The sequence below is a fragment of the Mobula hypostoma genome, chromosome 17 (genome assembly GCF_963921235.1).
Source record: "Mobula hypostoma chromosome 17, sMobHyp1.1, whole genome shotgun sequence".
Classification (NCBI taxonomy): domain Eukaryota; kingdom Metazoa; phylum Chordata; class Chondrichthyes; order Myliobatiformes; family Myliobatidae; genus Mobula; species Mobula hypostoma.
The window spans coordinates 65,903,272-65,922,111 of NC_086113.1; the positions used below are offsets into that span (position 1 = coordinate 65,903,272).

The 18,840-nt window shown below is 52.3% G+C and overlaps 1 protein-coding gene across 19 annotated transcripts in view; it reads left to right on the forward strand.

Annotated features, from left to right (window-relative positions):
* Positions 1–18,840, forward strand: part of rreb1a (ras responsive element binding protein 1a) — a 290,993-nt gene that overhangs the window by 248,352 nt on the left and 23,801 nt on the right. For all 19 annotated transcript variants that reach the window (XM_063070046.1, XM_063070050.1, XM_063070047.1 and 16 more), the window contains 2 exons: positions 7,280–7,419; positions 15,711–15,900. In XM_063070046.1, coding sequence (XP_062926116.1) covers positions 7,280–7,419; positions 15,711–15,900 — 330 coding nt within the window. The remainder of the gene's footprint in view (positions 1–7,279; positions 7,420–15,710; positions 15,901–18,840) is intronic.

The following is an 18,840-nucleotide window of genomic DNA, read 5'->3' on the forward strand; positions in this document are numbered from 1 at the left end:
GTTAGTGATCGGAGGGCAAAGGGACTGACTGATGTAATATCCAGTGAGATTGTTGCTGTGCCTTGCATTGACTGGAACAGATGCAGGAGGGGAAGGAATTTCTTGAACAGCTCCTCCCTGCACCAGGTGGAGCTGTGAGGAGCTGCGATTGCAGGGTCTGAGTGTCAGCTCCTGCTGCTTTGCAGGTTGGCTGCATTCTAATGTCCAGATGCACAGGACTGCTGCTGCCAGAACCTGGAGCAACACAAAGTACTGCAGGAAGTTCACGGGTCGGGCGGCACTTATGGAGGGAAATGGGAAGTTGATGCCCATCTGTTCTAGTGCCGAACTGTTAAGGAATGCTGAAGTGACGGAGGGGATTTGCCACCGGAAGGGCAGGTTCTTCTGCCAACGGTAGTCCTCTGATGGAAGAGTTTCCAAGCAAGCTATGTGGCGGTGTGAAATGGTGCTGGGTGAGGCACAAGTTGTTGGAGGGAGACACCTATCACCTGGATTAGGTTTGCAAACAGTCTGTTAGTTTTGCCGTATGTATGCCAATAAAATCTCAGCTGGCTTCCCAGAGCTCAAACAATGGGCCCTTGTCTCTCCTGACCAGGGAGTGGCTAAAAGGTGAACTGCTTGAAGTGGCAAAGTGAGATCTTCCTGTGACCTTCTCACCTTCTGTAGCAGGACTGGAGACCTCTGTGGCCTTGCTCTTTATTTGAGGGACGCACGTGTGGACAAGCATTGTGAGAGCTCAGGAATAGATCTTCATTGCAAACTCTCTTCCTGAGCCAGGTTGCTCCCACGTCTGACCTCCAGGCCAGTTGTCTATGGCAACACCAGACACTCAAGGTTCCCTTACTTTTCCTTCTTTGTCCTTCCTTCTGACTGGAGCATACCTGTCCTGTACTCTGAGCAGTTGGTTTTTAAACACCCCCCACACGTCAAGTGTGGACTTGCCCAATAACAGCTGTTCCCCATTCACTTCTGCCTAATACTCTCGTAATCTGCGCTGCTCCAATTCAATATTCTCCCTCAAGGTCTCTATTTGAACTATCTTAAAACTTAAGGACTTTTGATCACTGTTCTATAAGTCCTCCCATCGAAAGCTGGGTCACCTGGCCAGGCTCATTACTCAACACCAGGTCTAGCATGTCCTCTCCTTCTGTTGCAGGATCTACATATTTTTAAGAAACACTTCTGCTGGATTCACCTAACAAAATCTGTCCCATCTAAACTGAGAAGATCCCAGTCTGTATACGGGAAGTTGAAGTATTCAGCTGTGAAACTGGAAGGCAGCACAGTGCCCAGATGGAAGATGCATGCTGTTCTTCAGTCTTGCATGGGGCATGTCCAGGAGCATTGCAGGAGGAGGGTGGAGAATGTCATCTCTGTGTGGGAGAAGTTACTGGTTTTGCTGCAGATTTCTGAGCACAAAACCCAGCTCAGACACCCCATGCAGCGCCATGGGAACCCTGCACTGCCACAGGTGCTTCCTTAAAATTGGAAATGTTAAACCTGCTGTCTGCATAGCTTGTGTTTCAGAGCTGGCCTGGTGATCTGCTTGACCCATCTCACCCCTCAGTCAAATTCATTTGGTCTTTTGTTGATGGGTTGCTCTGCGTTGGGCTGTGAGGCATTGGACCTCACCAATGAGGAGGGAGTTGGAGTGCTCAGAGTGTGCAGCTCATGTATTTCTGCAGCAAGGCGGAGCAGTGCAGTGCTACAGCAGGTTCTGATGCTCTCTCCTCTCTCACCTCCAGCCACCTACGTTCATTCGTGACTTTGGGTGGAGTTTGCATGTTCTTCTGTCGCTACATACATTTGGCCCCACATCCCAAAGGTGTGATTAATTGTTTGCTGTAAAGTACTCTGAGTGTAAGGCGATGCAGTATCCTTGAAGAATAGTTCCCTGAAGGTGGAATCTCATGTGGATAGGGTGGTGAAGAAAGCTTTTGGTATGCTGGCCTTTATAAATCAGAGCATTGAGTATAGGAGTTGGGATGTAATGTTGAAATTGTATAAGGCATTGGTAAGGCCAAATTTGGAGTGCTGTGTACAGTTCTGGTCGCGAAATTATACGAAAGATGTCAACAAAATAGAGAGAATACAGAGAAGATTTACTAGAATGTTACCTGGGTTTCAGCACCTAAGTTACAGAGAAAGGTTGACATGTTATAGTCATAGTCATAGTCATACTTTATTGATCCCGGGGTAAATTGGTTTTCGTTACAGTTGCTTCATAAATAATTAAATAGTAATATTTAAATTATGCCAGGAAATAAATCCAGGACAAGCCTATTGGCTCAGGGTGTCTGACCCTCCAAGGGAGGAGTTGTAAAGTTTGATGGCCACAGCCAGGAATGACTTCCTATGACGCTCAGTGCTGCATCTCGGTGGAATGAGTCTCTGGCTGAATGTACTCCTGTGCCCACCCAGTACATTATGTAGTGGATGGGAGACATTGACCAAGATGGCATGCAACTTAGACAGCATCCTCTTTTCAGACACCACCGTCAGAGAGTCCAGTTCCATCCCCACAACATCACTGGCCTTACGAATGAGTTTGTTGATTCTGTTGGTGTCTGCTACCCTCAGCCTGCTGCCCCAGCACACAACAGCAAACATGATCGCACTGGCCACCACAGACTCGTAGAACATCCTCAGCATCGTCCGGCAGATGTTAAAGGACCTCAGTCTCCTCAGGAAATAGAGACGGCTCTGACCCTTCTTGTAGATAGCCTCAGTGTTCTTTGACCAGTCCAGTTTATTGTCAATTCGTATCTCCAGGTATTTGTAATCCTCCACCATGTCCACACTGACCCCCTGGATGGAAACAGGGGTCACCGGTACCTTAGCTCTCCTCAGGTCTACCACCAGCTGTCTTTGTTCTTTGGAGCGTAGAAGGTTGAGGGGGGACTTGATAGGGGTATTTAAAATTATGAGGGGGATAGAGTTGACGTGGATAGGCTTTTTCCATTGAAAATGGGGGAGATTCAAACAAGAGGACATGAGTTGAGAGTTAGGGGGGTAAAAGTTTAGGGGTAACATGAGGGGGAACTTCTTTACTCAGAGAGTGGTAGCTGTGTGGAACGAGCTTCCAGCAGAAGTGGTTGAGGCAGGTTCGATGTTGTCGTTTAAAGTTAAATTGGATAGATATATAGACAGGAAAGGAATGGAGGGTTATGGGCTGAGTGCAGGTCGGTGGGACTAGGTGAGAGTAAGCATTCGGCACGGAGTAGAAGGGCCGAGATGGCCTGTTTCCGTGCTGTAATTGTTATATGGTTATAATATTACAAAAAAAATTCCACAGATCTTTTGGACATGGGTGAGAGGGGGAATGAGACTGGTGGGATGGTTCTGTAGACTGGCAGGGCACCCTCCCCACTGTATTCTCATAAGTTTCTTGTTTCTATTTCTGGCTGTGTGGGATAGCTTAGAGTCAGAGTTATACAATGTGGAAAACAAACCCTTCAGCCCAACACTTTCATGCTGTCCCATCCCATTTGCTTGTGTTTGGCTCACATCCCTCCAAATTATTTCATTCCTCGTATCCGTCCAGATGTCGTTAAAACTATCTGGTGGTTCCCATTGCAACGAGAGCTGACATTTTCAGGGACACTGCAAAGTAGCTTGGGATACCCTGACTAGCATACGAGGTGCTGTAGAAGTGGGTCGCTGATGACTATCGGAGTGCCTTCGGCCTTGCATAAGTCAGCTCTGGGTCCCCTGGGCTGATCCCCTGCCACTGGGTTCCTGAAGCAGAGCTGTGCTGTGCCTGGAGTAACCAGGGACAGGTGGATGGTGAGGACAGACACCGAGGTTTCTGGCTTCCAGCTGTTGTTTGAAGACAATATCTCCATTTGTTGTGCAGTGTGAGGCATAATGTCAGATCAGCCAGTCACAGTCTGTTCTTTAAATGCCCAAAAGTCAAGTTAAGTCAAAGTAAATTTATTATCAATATGTACCTTCCCACATTACCATTTTCTCGCAGGCATTCACAAAAATGATATCCTTATTTTGCTTAGATGTGTGATGATCAATAGCCTTGCTCCATGAGAGTCAGATGGGCTGGGAGGGGGTGCTTTCTGTAACTGTTCTAGCCTGAGTTTTCTCTAACCACAGTTGCTCGGGTGATGGGGAGAAAGATTTCAACAGGTTCAGTTTTTTCTGGCAAAGGATCTCTGGCCTTGTTCCCGTTTTCCTCGCCTTAGCTGTAGTGGCCCTTTTAAGATCACGCGGTAGAGATGGCATTCACATAATCAGTGCCTGGATGTCAGGAGTGGGGAAGTGGAGACTGGACATGAGAAGGAAGGTCAAAGGAAGTGGGGGTGGAGGTTGGTTTGAATTTGCATAGGGAGCCAGTCCAATCCTACTACAATGCAGGAAGCAAGGCATCCGAGGTATCCCAGTAACTAGCAAAGCCGCCAGGTTATTCGATTTCCCAGGACCCTGCCTTCCTGAATGTACTCCACAGATGGGACAAACTGCAAACAAGATTACGGCTCTCCCACTCAGAGTAACCGAGTGGTTCTGGTACCCGGCAGGTGTGAGGTTCTTATGTTCAGTGCAGGTAAGGTGAGGTCGTCAGGTGTAGCGACCCAGATCCATCCTCTCCCACAATCAGTAAAATCACTCAACAACAGAAACAAACCCTTCTGCCCACTCTATCCCTACCGACCAATCTACACCAACCCCGTGGGCCCACTCTATCCCTACCGACCAATCTACACCAACCCCGTGTGCCCGCTCTATCCCTACCGACCAATCTACACCAACCCCGTGGGCCCACTCTATCCATACTGACCAATCTACACCAACCCCGTCGGCCCGCTCTATCCCTACCGACCAATCTACACCAACCCCGTGGGCCCACTCTATCCCTACCGACCAATCTACACCAACCCCGTGTGCCCACTCTATCCCTACCGACCAATCTACACCAACCCCGTGGGCCCACTCTATCCCTACCGACCAATCTACACCAACCCCGTGTGCCCTCTCTATCCCTACCGACCAATCTACACCAACCCCGTGTGCCCGCTCTATCCCTACCGACCAATCTACACCAACCCCGTGTACCCACTCTATCCATACCGACCAATCTACACCAACCCCGTGGGCCCGCTCTATCCCTACCGACCAATCTACACCAACCCCGTGGGCCCGCTCTATCCCTACCGACCAATCTACACCAACCCCGTGGGCCCGCTCTATCCCTACCGACCAATCTACACCAACCCCGTGGGCCCGCTCTATCCCTACCGACCAATCTACACCAACCCCGTGGGCCCGCTCTATCCCTACCGACCAATCTACACCAACCCCGTGTGCCCTCTCTATCCCTACCGACCAATCTACACCAACCCCGTGGGCCCGCTCTATCCCTACCGACCAATCTACACCAACCCCGTGGGCCCACTCTATCCCTACCGACCAATCTACACCAACCCCGTGGGCCCGCTCTATCCCTACCGACCAATCTACACCAACCCCGTGGGCCCTCTCTATCCCTACCGACCAATCTACACCAACCCCGTGGGCCCGCTCTATCCCTACCGACCAATCTACACCAACCCCGTGGGCCCGCTCTATCCCTACCGACCAATCTACACCAACCCCGTGGGCCCGCTCTATCCCTACCGACCAATCTACACCAACCCCGTGGGCCCGCTCTATCCCTACCGACCAATCTACACCAACCCCGTGGGCCCGCTCTATCCCTACCGACCAATCTACACCAACCCCGTGGGCCCGCTCTATCCCTACCGACCAATCTACACCAACCCCGTGGGCCCGCTCTATCCCTACCGACCAATCTACACCAACCCCGTGGGCCCGCTCTATCCCTACCGACCAATCTACACCAACCCCGTGGGCCCGCTCTATCCCTACCGACCAATCTACACCAACCCCGTGGGCCCGCTCTATCCCTACCGACCAATCTACACCAACCCCGTGGGCCCGCTCTATCCCTACCGACCAATCTACACCAACCCCGTGGGCCCGCTCTATCCCTACCGACCAATCTACACCAACCCCGTGGGCCCGCTCTATCCCTACCGACCAATCTACACCAACCCCGTGGGCCCGCTCTATCCCTACCGACCAATCTACACCAACCCCGTGGGCCCGCTCTATCCCTACCGACCAATCTACACCAACCCCGTGGGCCCGCTCTATCCCTACCGACCAATCTACACCAACCCCGTGGGCCCACTCTATCCCTACCGACCAATCTACACCAACCCCGTGTGCCCACTCTATCCATACCGACCAATCTATACCAACCCCGTGTGCCCACTCTATCCCTACCGACCAAACTATACCAACCCCGTGTGCCCACTCTATCCATACTGACCAATCTATACCAACCCCGTGTGCCCACTCTATCCCTACCGACCAATCTATACCAACCCCGTGTGCCCACTCTATCCCTACCGACCAATCTATACCAACCCCGTGGGCCCACTCTATCCCTACCGACCAATCTACACCAACCCCGTGGGCCCACTTTATCCCTACCGACCAATCTACACCAACCCCGTGTGCCCACTCTATCCATACCGACCAATCTACACCAACCCCGTGTGCCCACTCTATCCCTACCGACCAATCTATACCTACCCCGTGTGCCAGCAGTTGTTTAACAGAAGAGAAGTCCAGTCAAGGGTCTGATAACTGTGGGATAGAAGCTGTATTTCAGCCCGGTGCTATGTGCACAGGGAGGGACAAGAGGAGGTAATGGCTGGGCTGAGGTGCCAGCAGCTTTCCTGAGGCAGTAGGAATTGCAGGTGGAGTTCAGAGGTGGGAGCCTGCTTTTCATAACCTTGTTGTGCTTACAACTGTTTGCAATTTCTTGTTGAGTTGGTATAGCCAGATAGGATGCTGTCTGCTGTACCCTACAACATCTCCACCCTTGCCAGTGCAATCACATCCTTCCCTGTAGCATGGAGACCAGAACTGTGCAGAGAGTGGATGTTGGCTTGAGGATTGATCGATTGATATCTGCCGTGTTCAGCTGGGCCACAGCAGTATGGTCGCAGACTGAGTGCAGGTTTCTACATAGTCAGAAACATTTCCTTGTAACAGAGATGCCTGTAGTTTAAAGACAGTATCAAGAGAGGGAGAGAGAGAGAGAGAGAGGACAGCTGAGGAATTTCCATCAGAAGAGATCGCCTTATCCATACAGCTGCTGCCTGACCTGCTGTGTGCTGTATTTTGTTAAGCTGCCACTGTGCTTGTTTTGTTTTAGTTTTTAACTCCAAACTCTGTCCTCTTTCTGTCCTTGACCCAGATTATCCAGGACGATGCCTCTGAGGCAGAGGAAGAGAAGAAGGGCGAGGAGATTCTGCACTGCCCCGTGTGTCTCAAGACTTTCATCTGCAAGTACGGCCTGGAGTCCCACATGGAGACACACCCTGACTCCAGCTTGAGGTGAACTCGTCTCTGTCCAGTCACTCTTTCCTCTTGTTCCCACCAGATTCTCCGAACCCATCCACCCCAGCCTCCATCACACTTACTCTCTTCCCTCAGGCACCCACTCCATTTGACCATCACCCACACACTCCTCCCACAGTGTGACCCTCCCTCAGTACTGCCCCTCCCACAGTGTGACACTCCCTCAGTACTGCCCCTCCCATTGTGTGACACTACCTCAGTACTGCCCCTCCCACAGTGTGACACTCCCTCAGTACTGCCCCTCCCACAGTGTGACCGACCCTCAGTACTGCCCCTCCCACAGTGTGACCGACCCTCAGTACTGCCCCTCCCACAGTGTGACACTCCCTCAGTACCGCCCCTCCCACAGTGTGACCCTCCCTCAGTACCGCCCCACCCACAGTGTGACGCTCCCTCAGTACCGCCCCTCCCACAGTGTGACCCTCCCTCAGTACTGCCCCTCCCACAGTGTGACCCTCCCTCAGTACTGCCCCTCCCACAGTGTGGTGCTCCCTCAGTACTGCCCCTCCCACAGTGTGACCCTCCCTCGTCACTGCCCCTCCCACAGTGTGACCCTCCCTCGTCACTGCCCCTCCCACAGTGTGACCCTCCCTCAGTACTGACCCTCCCACAGTGTGACGCTCCCTCAGTACCGCCCCTCCCACAGTGTGAATCTCCCTCAGTACCGCCCCTCCCACAGTGTGACACTCCCTCAGTACTGCCCCTCCCACAGTGTGACGCTCCCTCAATACTGCCCCTCCACAGTGTGACCCTCCCTCAGTACCGCCCCACCCACAGTGTGACACTCCCTCAGTACCGCCCCTCCCACAGTGTGACCCTCCCTCAGTACTGCCCCTCCCACAGTGTGGTGCTCCCTCAGTACTGCCCCTCCCACAGTGTGGTGCTCCCTCAGTACTGCCCCTCCCACAGTGTGACACTCCCTCAGTACTGCCCCTCCCACAGTGTGGTGCTCCCTCAGTACTGCCCCTCCCACAGTGTGGTGCTCCCTCAGTACTGCCCCTCCCACAGTGTGACACTCCCTCAGTACTGCCCCTCCCACAGTGTGACCCTCCCTCAGTACTGCCTCTCCCACAGTGTGACGCTCCCTCAGTACTGCCCCTCCCACAGTGTGACCCTCCCTCAGTACTGCCCCTCCCACAGTGTGACCCTCCCTCAGTACTGACCCTCCCACAGTGTGATGCTCCCTCAGTACCGCCCCTCCCACAGTGTGAATCTCCCTCAGTACCACCCCTCCCACAGTGTGACACTCCCTCAGTACTGCCCCTCCCACAGTGTGACGCTCCCTCAATACTGCCCCTCCACAGTGTGACTCTCCCTCAGTACTGCCCCTCTCACAGTGTGACACTCCCTCAGTACTGCCCCTCTCACAGTGTGACACTCCCTCAGTACTGCCCCCCCCACAGTGTGACTCTCCCTCAGTACTGCCCCTCCCAGTGTGACACTCCCTCAGTACTGCCCCTCTCACAGTGTGACACTCCCTCTGTACTGCCCCCCCACAGTGTGACACTCCCTCAGTACTACCACTCCCACAGTGTGACACTCCCTCAGTACTGCCCCCCACAGTGTGACACTCGCTCAGTACTGCCCCTCCCACAGTGTGACACTCCCTCAGTACTGCCCCTCCCACAGTGTAACGCTCCCTCAGCACTGCACCTCCCACAGTGTGACGCTCCCTCAGTACTGCCCCTCCCACAGTGTAACACTCCCTCAGCACTGCACCTCCCACAGTGGTGCTCCCTCAGTACTGCCCCTCCCACAGTGTAACACTCCCTCAGTACTGCCCCTCCCACAGTGTAACACTCCCTCAGTACTGCCCCTCCCACAGTGTGACACTCCCTCAGCACTGCACCTCCCACAGTGTGACACTCCCTCAGTACTGCCCCTCTCAGTGTGACACTCCCTCAGTACTGCCCCCCACAGTGTGACACTCACTCAGTACTGCCCCCCACAGTGTGACACTCCCTCAGTACTGCCCCCCCACAGTGTGACACTCCCTCAGTACTGCCCCCCACAGTGTGACACTCCCTCAGTACTGCCCCCCACAGTGTGACACTCACTCAGTACTGCCCCCCACAGTGTGACACTCCCTCAGTACTGCCCCCCCACAGTGTGACACTCCCTCAGTACTGCCCCCCACAGTGTGACACTCACTCAGTACCGCCCCTCCCACAGTGTGGTGCTCCCTCAGTACTGCCCCTCCCACAGTGTGGTGCTCCCTCAGTACTGCCCCTCCCACAGTGTGACGCTCCCTCAGTACTGCCCCTCCCACAGTGTGACCCTCCCTCAGTACTGCCTCTCCCACAGTGTGACGCTCCCTCAGTACTGCCCCTCCCACAGTGTGGTGCTCCCTCAGTACTGCCCCTCCCACAGTGTGATCCTCCCTCAGTACTGCCCCTCCCACAGTGTGACCCTCCCTCAGTACTGACCCTCCCACAGTGTGACGCTCCCTCAGTACCGCCCCTCCCACAGTGTGAATCTCCCTCAGTACCGCCCCTCCCACAGTGTGACACTCCCTCAGTACTGCCCCTCCCACAGTGTGACGCTCCCTCAATACTGCCCCTCCACAGTGTGACTCTCCCTCAGTACTGCCCCTCCCACAGTGTGACCCTCCCTCAGTACTGCCCCCCCACAGTGTGACACTCCATCAGTACTGCACCTCCCACAGTGTGACCCTCCCTCAGTACTGCCCCTCCCAGTGTGACACTCCCTCAGTACTGCCCCCCACAGTGTGACACTCCCTCAGTACTGCCCCTCCCAGTGTGACACTCCCTCAGTACTGCCCCCCACAGTGTGACACTCCCTCAGTACTGCCCCCCACAGTGTGACACTCACTCAGTGCGTTCTCCCTCGGAAACACTAATGAGGTGTGAGTATCTGAGCCGTCTGCTGTCCTTCAAGCACAGAAGAAGATTGAATTAAAAAACTGCAGGGACTGGAGACCCAGTATAAACCCACAGTGATCAAGCCGCTCAGTGGATCAGGCAGGAGCTGTGCAGAGAGGAACAGATTTATTGTTTTATATCTGGATGATCTTGGATCAGTTCTGACAGTCTCTCCAACCTGAAGCATTAACTCCTACAGATCTGTTTCTCTCTCCATAGCCGCTGTCTGGCCTGTTGAGTGTTTCCATCAAGCCACATAGTTTGCATGACGTTTAGGACAAGCTTGTGTATGGAAAAACGGTTTCTTAAAGTGAGCAACAGCAAGGCGGCCTTTAATTTTTTGTCACTTCGCTCTTGGAAACCAGTTCTGCTCCTAAAGTGGCAGTCGTCACCAACGAAGCTAGTTGAGGATGGGTAACAGAGAAATGGCTTGCCTGTCTGGACCATTATTAGAATCGATTGTGTGTTGTATCATCTCTGAGGGACAAACTGGGTACACAGAAGGGAACGTATGGAAGCAGCATCCCAGAGAAGGGAGAATTGGGGGCAGGGGATCTGAAGGTTGGGGAATTGGGAGCAGAGTCTCAGATTTGGCAGAGATAGGATCGGCAGTCCTGGAGTTGGTAGATATGGGAACTGGAGTTGTAAGAAGTAGGAGTGGGGGTTCCGAAATTGAGATATGATGTTGCCCTCTGTAGAAAGTGGAGGTGCGAGTAAGTTTATGTTGGGTGGGATAATGCTGATGAAGGGAAAGTGTTTTATAGGAGGCTGGGGAACTCTTTTGCCCTTTTTCACATTGGTCCCAGGGCTTGTCCATGCAGGTGGACCTCGGGTCATCCCACCATCCAGAGTCGATCTGAACCCACAGCTGAAACAGGCAAGTTTTCTCCAGGCCCCTAGGCAGCATTCTCAGGACTTTGGCCTCCACTCACCTCTCACTCCTCTGATCCTCGAGTGTTATCTTTGACTCCAGATTGGAAGTGACTGGTTACGAACCCAACCATTGCTGCTTTTCTGTGGTCACACAGCTTGAACTGTACTCAGTTAATTCAGACAGGAGATACATGTTGGATAGGTGGAGGGAGGAGACATTGCTTCTGATTAGCAGAGCTTGCAACACATGAATTGTCAGTGCAGATCCAGAGTCTGGTGAAACAATGAACCTTTGTCCTTTGCTCTGAGCATTTAAGCTATCAGAAGTCAGAACCAGCGAGTGTTATGAATTTTGACAATGTTCATTTTGTCCTGAGGTGAATGTGTCTAGGGGTGAGGTGGGAGGGAGCAGGAAGCATGTTAGATAGCTCTCGTGACTGTGCTGTGAAGTCCAGGGTGATGTTGGAGTATCCTGTGCAGTAGATTGCAACACACTTTCTAACTTGGACTCACTGAGTCTTGGCTCTGCCGAGTGAGGCAACGACGAGCTGACTCTACTCTACACCCAGTGTTAGCTGGCCTGACAGCTCCCTCTGTGGCCGATTGGGTTTCATTTCCCTTCAGAGACAAAAGCACCAGGATCCTGCTGACGTAGTGTGTCGTATGTGGCAGTGTCAGGGGGCAAGTTGAACTGAGACCCCGAGTCAGTAGTACTGCATCACAGTGAGGAGGGTGTGGGGTGGGTTATACAGTCATTCAGAACGAGAAGAGGCCCTCTGAGTCCACAGCGATCCTCAAACACTGAGCTGTAAGGCTGTAGGGGTAGGAGGTGACGATGCAGTAGGTGACAACTGCAGGAGGGATGGAGTTAAGTGAGTTAACTACGGGGTAGGGCAGCATGGTAGCGTAGCTGTTATCACTGGGCTATTAAATCTCGGGATGTCGGAGCTCAATATTGATCTTCTCTGTGAGATGTCTGCCCTGCGGAATGTGTGACTTTCCTCCGGGTGCTGCAGGGGCCTCCCATACTCCAAAAGGTTAATTGGTCATCGTAAATTGTCCTGCGAATAGGCTAGAGTTAAAAATTGGGGGTCACTGGCGGCAAAGAGCCAGAAGGGCTTACTCACTTCAATCAAATCAGTAAATTAACTAAACCGTGGGGGGACAGGGGCTAACTGTGGGGTACAGAGAGTTAACCATGCAGGAACTGGAGTTAACTGTGAGGTAGAGAGAGTTAACCATGCAGGAACAGGAGTTAACTGTGGGATACAGAGAGTTAACCATGGGGAACAGGAGTTAACTGTGGGGTAGAGAGAGTTAACTATGGGGGGACAGGAGTTAATTGTGAGGTAGAGAGAGTTAACCATGCAGGAACAGGAGTTAACTGTGGGATACAGAGAGTTAACCATGGGGAACAGGAGTTAACTGTGGGGTAGAGAGAGTTAACTATGGGGGGACAGGAGTTAATTGTGGGGTAGAGAGAGTTAACCATGCAGGAACAGGAGGTAACTGTGGGGTAGAGAGAGTTAACCATGCAGGAACAGGAGTTAACTGTGGGGTAGAGAGAGTTAACCATGCAGGAACAGGAGGTAACTGTGGGGTAGAGAGAGTTAACCATGCAGGAACAGGAGTTAACTGTGGGGTAGAGAGAGTTAACCATGCAGGAACAGGAGGTAACTGTGGGGTAGAGAGAGTTAACCATGCAGGGTCTGGAGTTAACTGTGAGGTAGAGAGAGTTAACCATGCAGGAACAGGAGTTAACTGTGGGATACAGAGAGTTAACCATGGGGAACAGGAGTTAACTGTGGGGTAGAGAGAGTTAGGTATGGGGGGACAGGAGTTAACTGTGGGATACAGAGAGTTAACCATGGGGAACAGGAGTTAACTGTGGGGTAGAGAGAGTTAGGTATGGGGGGACAGGAGTTAACTGTGTGTAGTGGACATCATAAAGTTTGCTGCCGTTTGACCTCTGTATATGGAACGATAGCGGGGGTAAGGGGGGTCATGGAGAGGGGCTTGCTGGCCACCCCCCGCCCCGTGCTGGTGGTTTACGTGCTTGAGATGCTGGCATGTTGAGCTAGCATTGGGAGACAGTGCAGTTAAGCTTTGCAGAGCGCCCCAGTCGGGCAGCACAGCTGTAAGCTTCCTCGCCAGCTGTGCGGCCGTGTCAGGAGGTTATGGTAAAGGGAGTGTTGAGTACGAACCAGTGAAAGCTCCAGTCAGTGCAGCTGACAGGGCTGTCATTGTAGCCTGCGGTGGGTGGGAGAGGACAGTGACGAGCTCGGAGCATCATTCCATCTGCTTGTCACCCACACACTGGCTACCCAAATGTGCTGTTCCCGTCTTCCTTCCCCATCTCCCCCATCTGGTTCCATCCCCATTTTCCTCTGCTATCAGCTTCCGTCATCATAAGCTCTTTGTAACCTCCAAGCATCACCTCTCAGTCCCTCTATCGCCTCCTCTACCTGCCTATCCCCCCTTCACTCGGATCCAGCCATCACCTGCCAGCCGCCACTCCACTCCTTCCCTCACCCGTTACCTCTTCTAATCGAGATGTCAACTCTTAACCTGAACCATGGACAGTACGTTTCCCCACACCGTTGCTGCCTGACCCCCAAGGTCCTCTGCATCTCAATGGCTGCAATGTATTTCTGTTTGTGGTCAGGGCCCTGACTGTTTCTGCAAGGGCTGTGCCCAGCAGCCCTGCTGTCAGTGGGTAATGACCGATCCCTCCAGCCGCTGAGGGTCTGGGCGAGAGTTTGTCCACTGAGGCTGCAGCAGATGCACAAAACGTGCATCAACTGGAGGAATTCATTATAGCTGTTTGCTCCTTGTAATCGGGGCTGGTTGTAATGGGAATTTACAGGGGTGGTGGGGTCCAGGGTGGAGTTAGCTGTATGACTGCACAGCTGAGCTGCTGATGGTCACAAATCCCCAGGCAAGGCAACCTCGCAGCAGAGGCTGTGTTAGAGCTCCCCCCATGGTTGTACAGACAAGGGTGCATGTTAACAACAGCACTTCCAATTCTCAGCTGTCAGGGCAAGGCATAAGACCATCCTTCTGCCCTCTCCATCCTGGTCTCACTCTGCAGCCTGCCTCCCTTCCATGTCTCCACACTACCCCCTGCACCCAACACCCCACCCCCTTCCAGGACTGAACAATGCCTCACGGACTCTAGGATTCTCTCCTTGAATCTCCTCACATTTCCTATCATGGGGTCACCAAATCAGGCCTTTTGGCCCATGTTGTTCACCTATTCCTCCCCTCATGATTTTATAAACCTCTGCAAGGTCACCTCAGCCCAGCCTATCCCATCTCTCCTTGCAATTTAAGCCCTCCAGTTCCAGCCTATCCCAACTCTCCTTGCAATTCAAGCCCTCCAGTTCCAGCCTATCCCATCTCTCCTTGCAATTCAAGTCCTCCAGTTCCAGCCTATCCCATCTCTCCTTGCAATTCAAGCCCTCCAGTTCCAGCCTATCCCATCTCTCCTTGCAATTCAAGTCCTCCAGTTCCAGCCTATCCCATCTCTCCTTGCAATTCAAGCCCTCCAGCTCCAGCCTATCCCATCTCTCCTTGCAATTCAAGCCCTCCGGTCCCACCAACATCCTTGTGAATCTCTCCAGCTGAATCACGTCCTTCCTCTGTGCTGACCAGAACTCACATAATACTCCAGGTGCAGTCTCACCAACATCTTAATATGACATCCCAATTCTTGTACTCAGTGTCCAGACCGATGAAGGCAAATGCACCACACACATTCTTCACCATTCTTTCTACCTGTGTCACCACTTTCATGGAGGTGTGTATGTGTTCTAGATTTGTATGTTTTACAACACTCCACAGGCGTCAGTTCTGTGCAGATTTAACTTTACAAAATGCATCAGTCTGCACTTCTCCAAGTTAAATTCCATCTGCCATTCCTTGGCCCACTTTCCTAGTTGATCTCAATCCTGCCGTAACCTTAAGCAATCTTCTTCACTGGCCGGCAAACCAACAATTGCAGCGTTGTCCACAAACCAGTTAGCTGTGCCACGTACAATACATTTACGTCAGATTATCAATAAGGGTGACAAACAGTACTGATCCCTGTGGCGCACCACAGGTCATCGGCCTCCAATCTGAAAATTAACCCCCCACAACCGCCCTCTGCCTCTTTTTACATCCAGCCAGCTAGCTCACTCTGTATTCATGATGGAGAGCTTGCATCCGGGACGTGGTCTTCGGGGGAGTCCTGGGCTTTAGTGCTTAAGGAATAGGGTGAGGAAGTCGTCGATGAGACATGGTGCTTGCTGCACCATGCTTACCTGTCACTTCTGGATGAACAAGGGGAGGATTTTCACAGGGTCAGGCATGATGGGGATGGGTGATGAGGCAGACTTGTGCCCCTCTGGGGTTTCTGAGGTTGGACACTAACGCTGCCACACAGGAGAGGGTTCTGGGGTGTATGTCACTGCTTGACATCCGCTTTGTCTCTGCGTTGACCATGTACACAATTGACGTTCTTTTGTCCAGGTGCAGTCTCTGCTGCATTTCCTTTAAGACCCACCGTGGTTTACTCCGACATAACGCCATGATTCACAAGCAGCTTCCAACAGATGTTTCCGGAAAACCTTACATCCAGAACAATCCCACCATTCCAGTGGGCTTCCATGACCTTGGATTCATCGACTTCTCCTGCAAGAAGTTCCCCCTCATTTCCCAGGTAAACATTGTCAATTAATATCTCACCGCTCTACAGGGCAACATCCCTACCTCTCACTCCAAATCTGCCCTCTCTTGTGAACCCATTTTCCCTCTCCAAACCTCTCCCTTTACAGTGGACTTCTGACATCTCACTCCCTGTCTCTGTCCCTCTCTCGCTGTCTCCCCCCCACCCCACTCTCTCTGCCCCTCCCATTGTCTCTCTCCCTGTCTCTCTCTCTCTCATAACTCCTCCCCTCTCCCCTCCCCCTCCCTCTCTCCCCTCTCTCCCCTCTCTCCCCTCTCCCTCCCCTTCTCTCCCCTCTCCCTCCCCCTCTCTCCCCTCTCCCTCTCTCCCTCCCCCTCTCTCCCCTCTCCCTCCCCTTCTCTCCCCTCTCCCTCCCCCTCTCTCCCCTCTCCCCCTCTCCCCTCCCCATCTCTCCCCTCCCCCTCTCCCCCTCCCCCTCTGTCTCCTCTCCCTCCCCCTCCCCTCTCCCCTCTACCCCTCCCGTCTCTCCCCTCTCCCTCACCCTCTCTCCTTTCTCCCCCCCCTCCCCTCCCCTCTCCCCCCTCCCCTCCCCTCTCCCCCTCTCTCTCCCCTCTCCCCCTCCCCCTCTCTCCCCCCTCTCCTCTCCCCTCTCCCTCTCCCCTCCCCCTCCCCCTCTCTCCCCTCCCCCTCCCCCTCTCTCCCCTCTCCCCTCTCCCCTCTCCCTCTCCCCTCCCCCTCTCCCCCTCCCCCTCTCTCCCCTCAGCAGCACTGTGGGAGCACCTTCACCTGAAGGGCTGTAGTGGGTTGAGAAGGGAGTTCACCCCCACATTATCAGGGGTGATTAGGGATGAGCAATAACTGCTGGCCATGGCAGTGATCCTGGTGTGTTTGTGGGAGGCTCCTTGTCATGTGGTTACTGAACTCATTGTATTTGCTGCCCTGCAGGACACGAGTTAATGAGATGCTCTGGGTGTTGTCTGCCGTAATGTTTGTAGATGGTGTCACTGCAGCTACTGTCCATTGTATTAGTGGGGGGAAGGTGGGAGAAGGTGTAGGGTATTAGATTCAACAGCATAGAATCAGGTCTTTCGGCGCAAACCGTCCTTTCCAAACAAGATGCCCACCTAAGCTAGCCCCTTGCCAACGTTCCACCCATATTTTTTAGGGTGGGATTTGCCTCCAGAGCCTGCATTTGTGCACTGTCTGAACTGCCCGATGTGGCAGCTGCTTTTCAGATGGGAAAACACAATCAATTTTAAGGGAGATTATCTTTCCACCAACTGTAGTATGTTGAGGACCCCATTGAAATAGCAGGGGACAGCCCTTCCTCAGCCCTCCCAGATATATATAAATGGTGAGGAGCAAAATAAGGTAGACAAGTTGGTCCGCAGGACCTGGAAAACCAGGGCATAGCATGGGTGAGATGCCACAAGTATCTGCTTCTGAGTTTTACTGCCAAAGCCTATGTATTAGCGCAGACTTACATTGACCCAGCTAACAGCATAGAGAGGGTAGAGAGTTGGTGCCTTTATCCCAGAAGACATGCATTTAAGGTGCGAGGGGGAATGTTCAGGGCAAGTTTTCTTGCAGAGTAGTGGGTGTATGGAATGTACTGCCGGGGTGGTAGTGAATGTGTTAGAGGCTCTTTGATAAGGAGATGGATGTGCATGGAATTTAGGATATAGATATTATGTAGGCAGAAGGGATTAGTTTAGTTAGGCATGTAACTACTAGTTTAGTTTCACATAATACTTTGAGACAAAGAGGCCTGTTCTACGCTGCAATATTCAATGTTAACATTTTATATTTGGCACTGATGGTTTGCCACCTGCTGGTTTCATGGGGAGGTCTGTGCACTGAGGCCAACTTTGTCCTTTTCCACCATATGTTGGTAGACTATACAGAGATAATGGAATGAAGGACACAGCAGCTTTCAAATGTCTAATCCAAGGACAGGCCAGATCATTAGAAGTTTTGAGTTACTATTTTGAATCGGCTGCAACATTATATTGTGTGCATGGTATTGCAGCGGAATGGGACGGATGCTGTGGAGCAGTCACAAAGTAAGACTGATGGATTGGGGTTCCAATCCCACAAGGGAACTAGGTGAATTTCCCTAGGCAAAGTGACACAGACACATGCTGGAGTAACTTAGCAGCATCTGTGGGGAGAAATGAACAGGCCAATAATCTTCATCAGCAATCTCAGCCTGAAACGTTGGCCGTTTATTTCCCTCCATTGGGGCAGCCTGACAGTTGAGTTCCTCCAGCATTTTGTGTGTGTTGCTCCAGATCTGCAGAATCTTTCATGTCTCCAAATTTTAATTTAAGCAATCTAGAATAGAAGTTAGCCTCAGTAATGACCAAGAAGGCAATCAGCTTCACTGATATCTATCAAGTGGAAAACATCTGATGTTCTCACCCTATCTGGCCTGAGCCACCAATGCGGTTAGCTCACGTTCTCGATAACCTTTTAGGCCTGCGGCACATTGTGCTGGTGGAGGTGATACCAGCAGTGGAGACTGCCTCGAGACACATCGCTCAAGGGCAACAAATGGCGTCTTTGCCACTGGTGCCTGTGTTGCACAGAGGTGACCCTTTTGCCTTGACAAATGGGCTGAGGAAATTCCTTCATCATAGCTGATGTAATGGGTTTAGATTTGACCCTGGCCAAACTGATTGGACAAACACCCATCTGTGACCAGCGGATTTCACACAGAGTGAGTTTGAAGCATCTCCCATCCACCTGTCAGTTAGGAGGGGGAGAGCACCAACTGAGCCTGGGGGGAGGTTCTGTAAATCTCAGTGCTCCACAGCCCACAGCCCAACAAGCAACAGGTTTGCAGGCGAACCAGTATGCTTTGTCCTCCCTCATTAGAAAAATATTGAGAGCAAAATTGCCAGGCCTCTGCACAAATATCAAAAAATATGTTTTGTGTATTGAATACTGTGTTCTTATCATTTTTAAAATCAT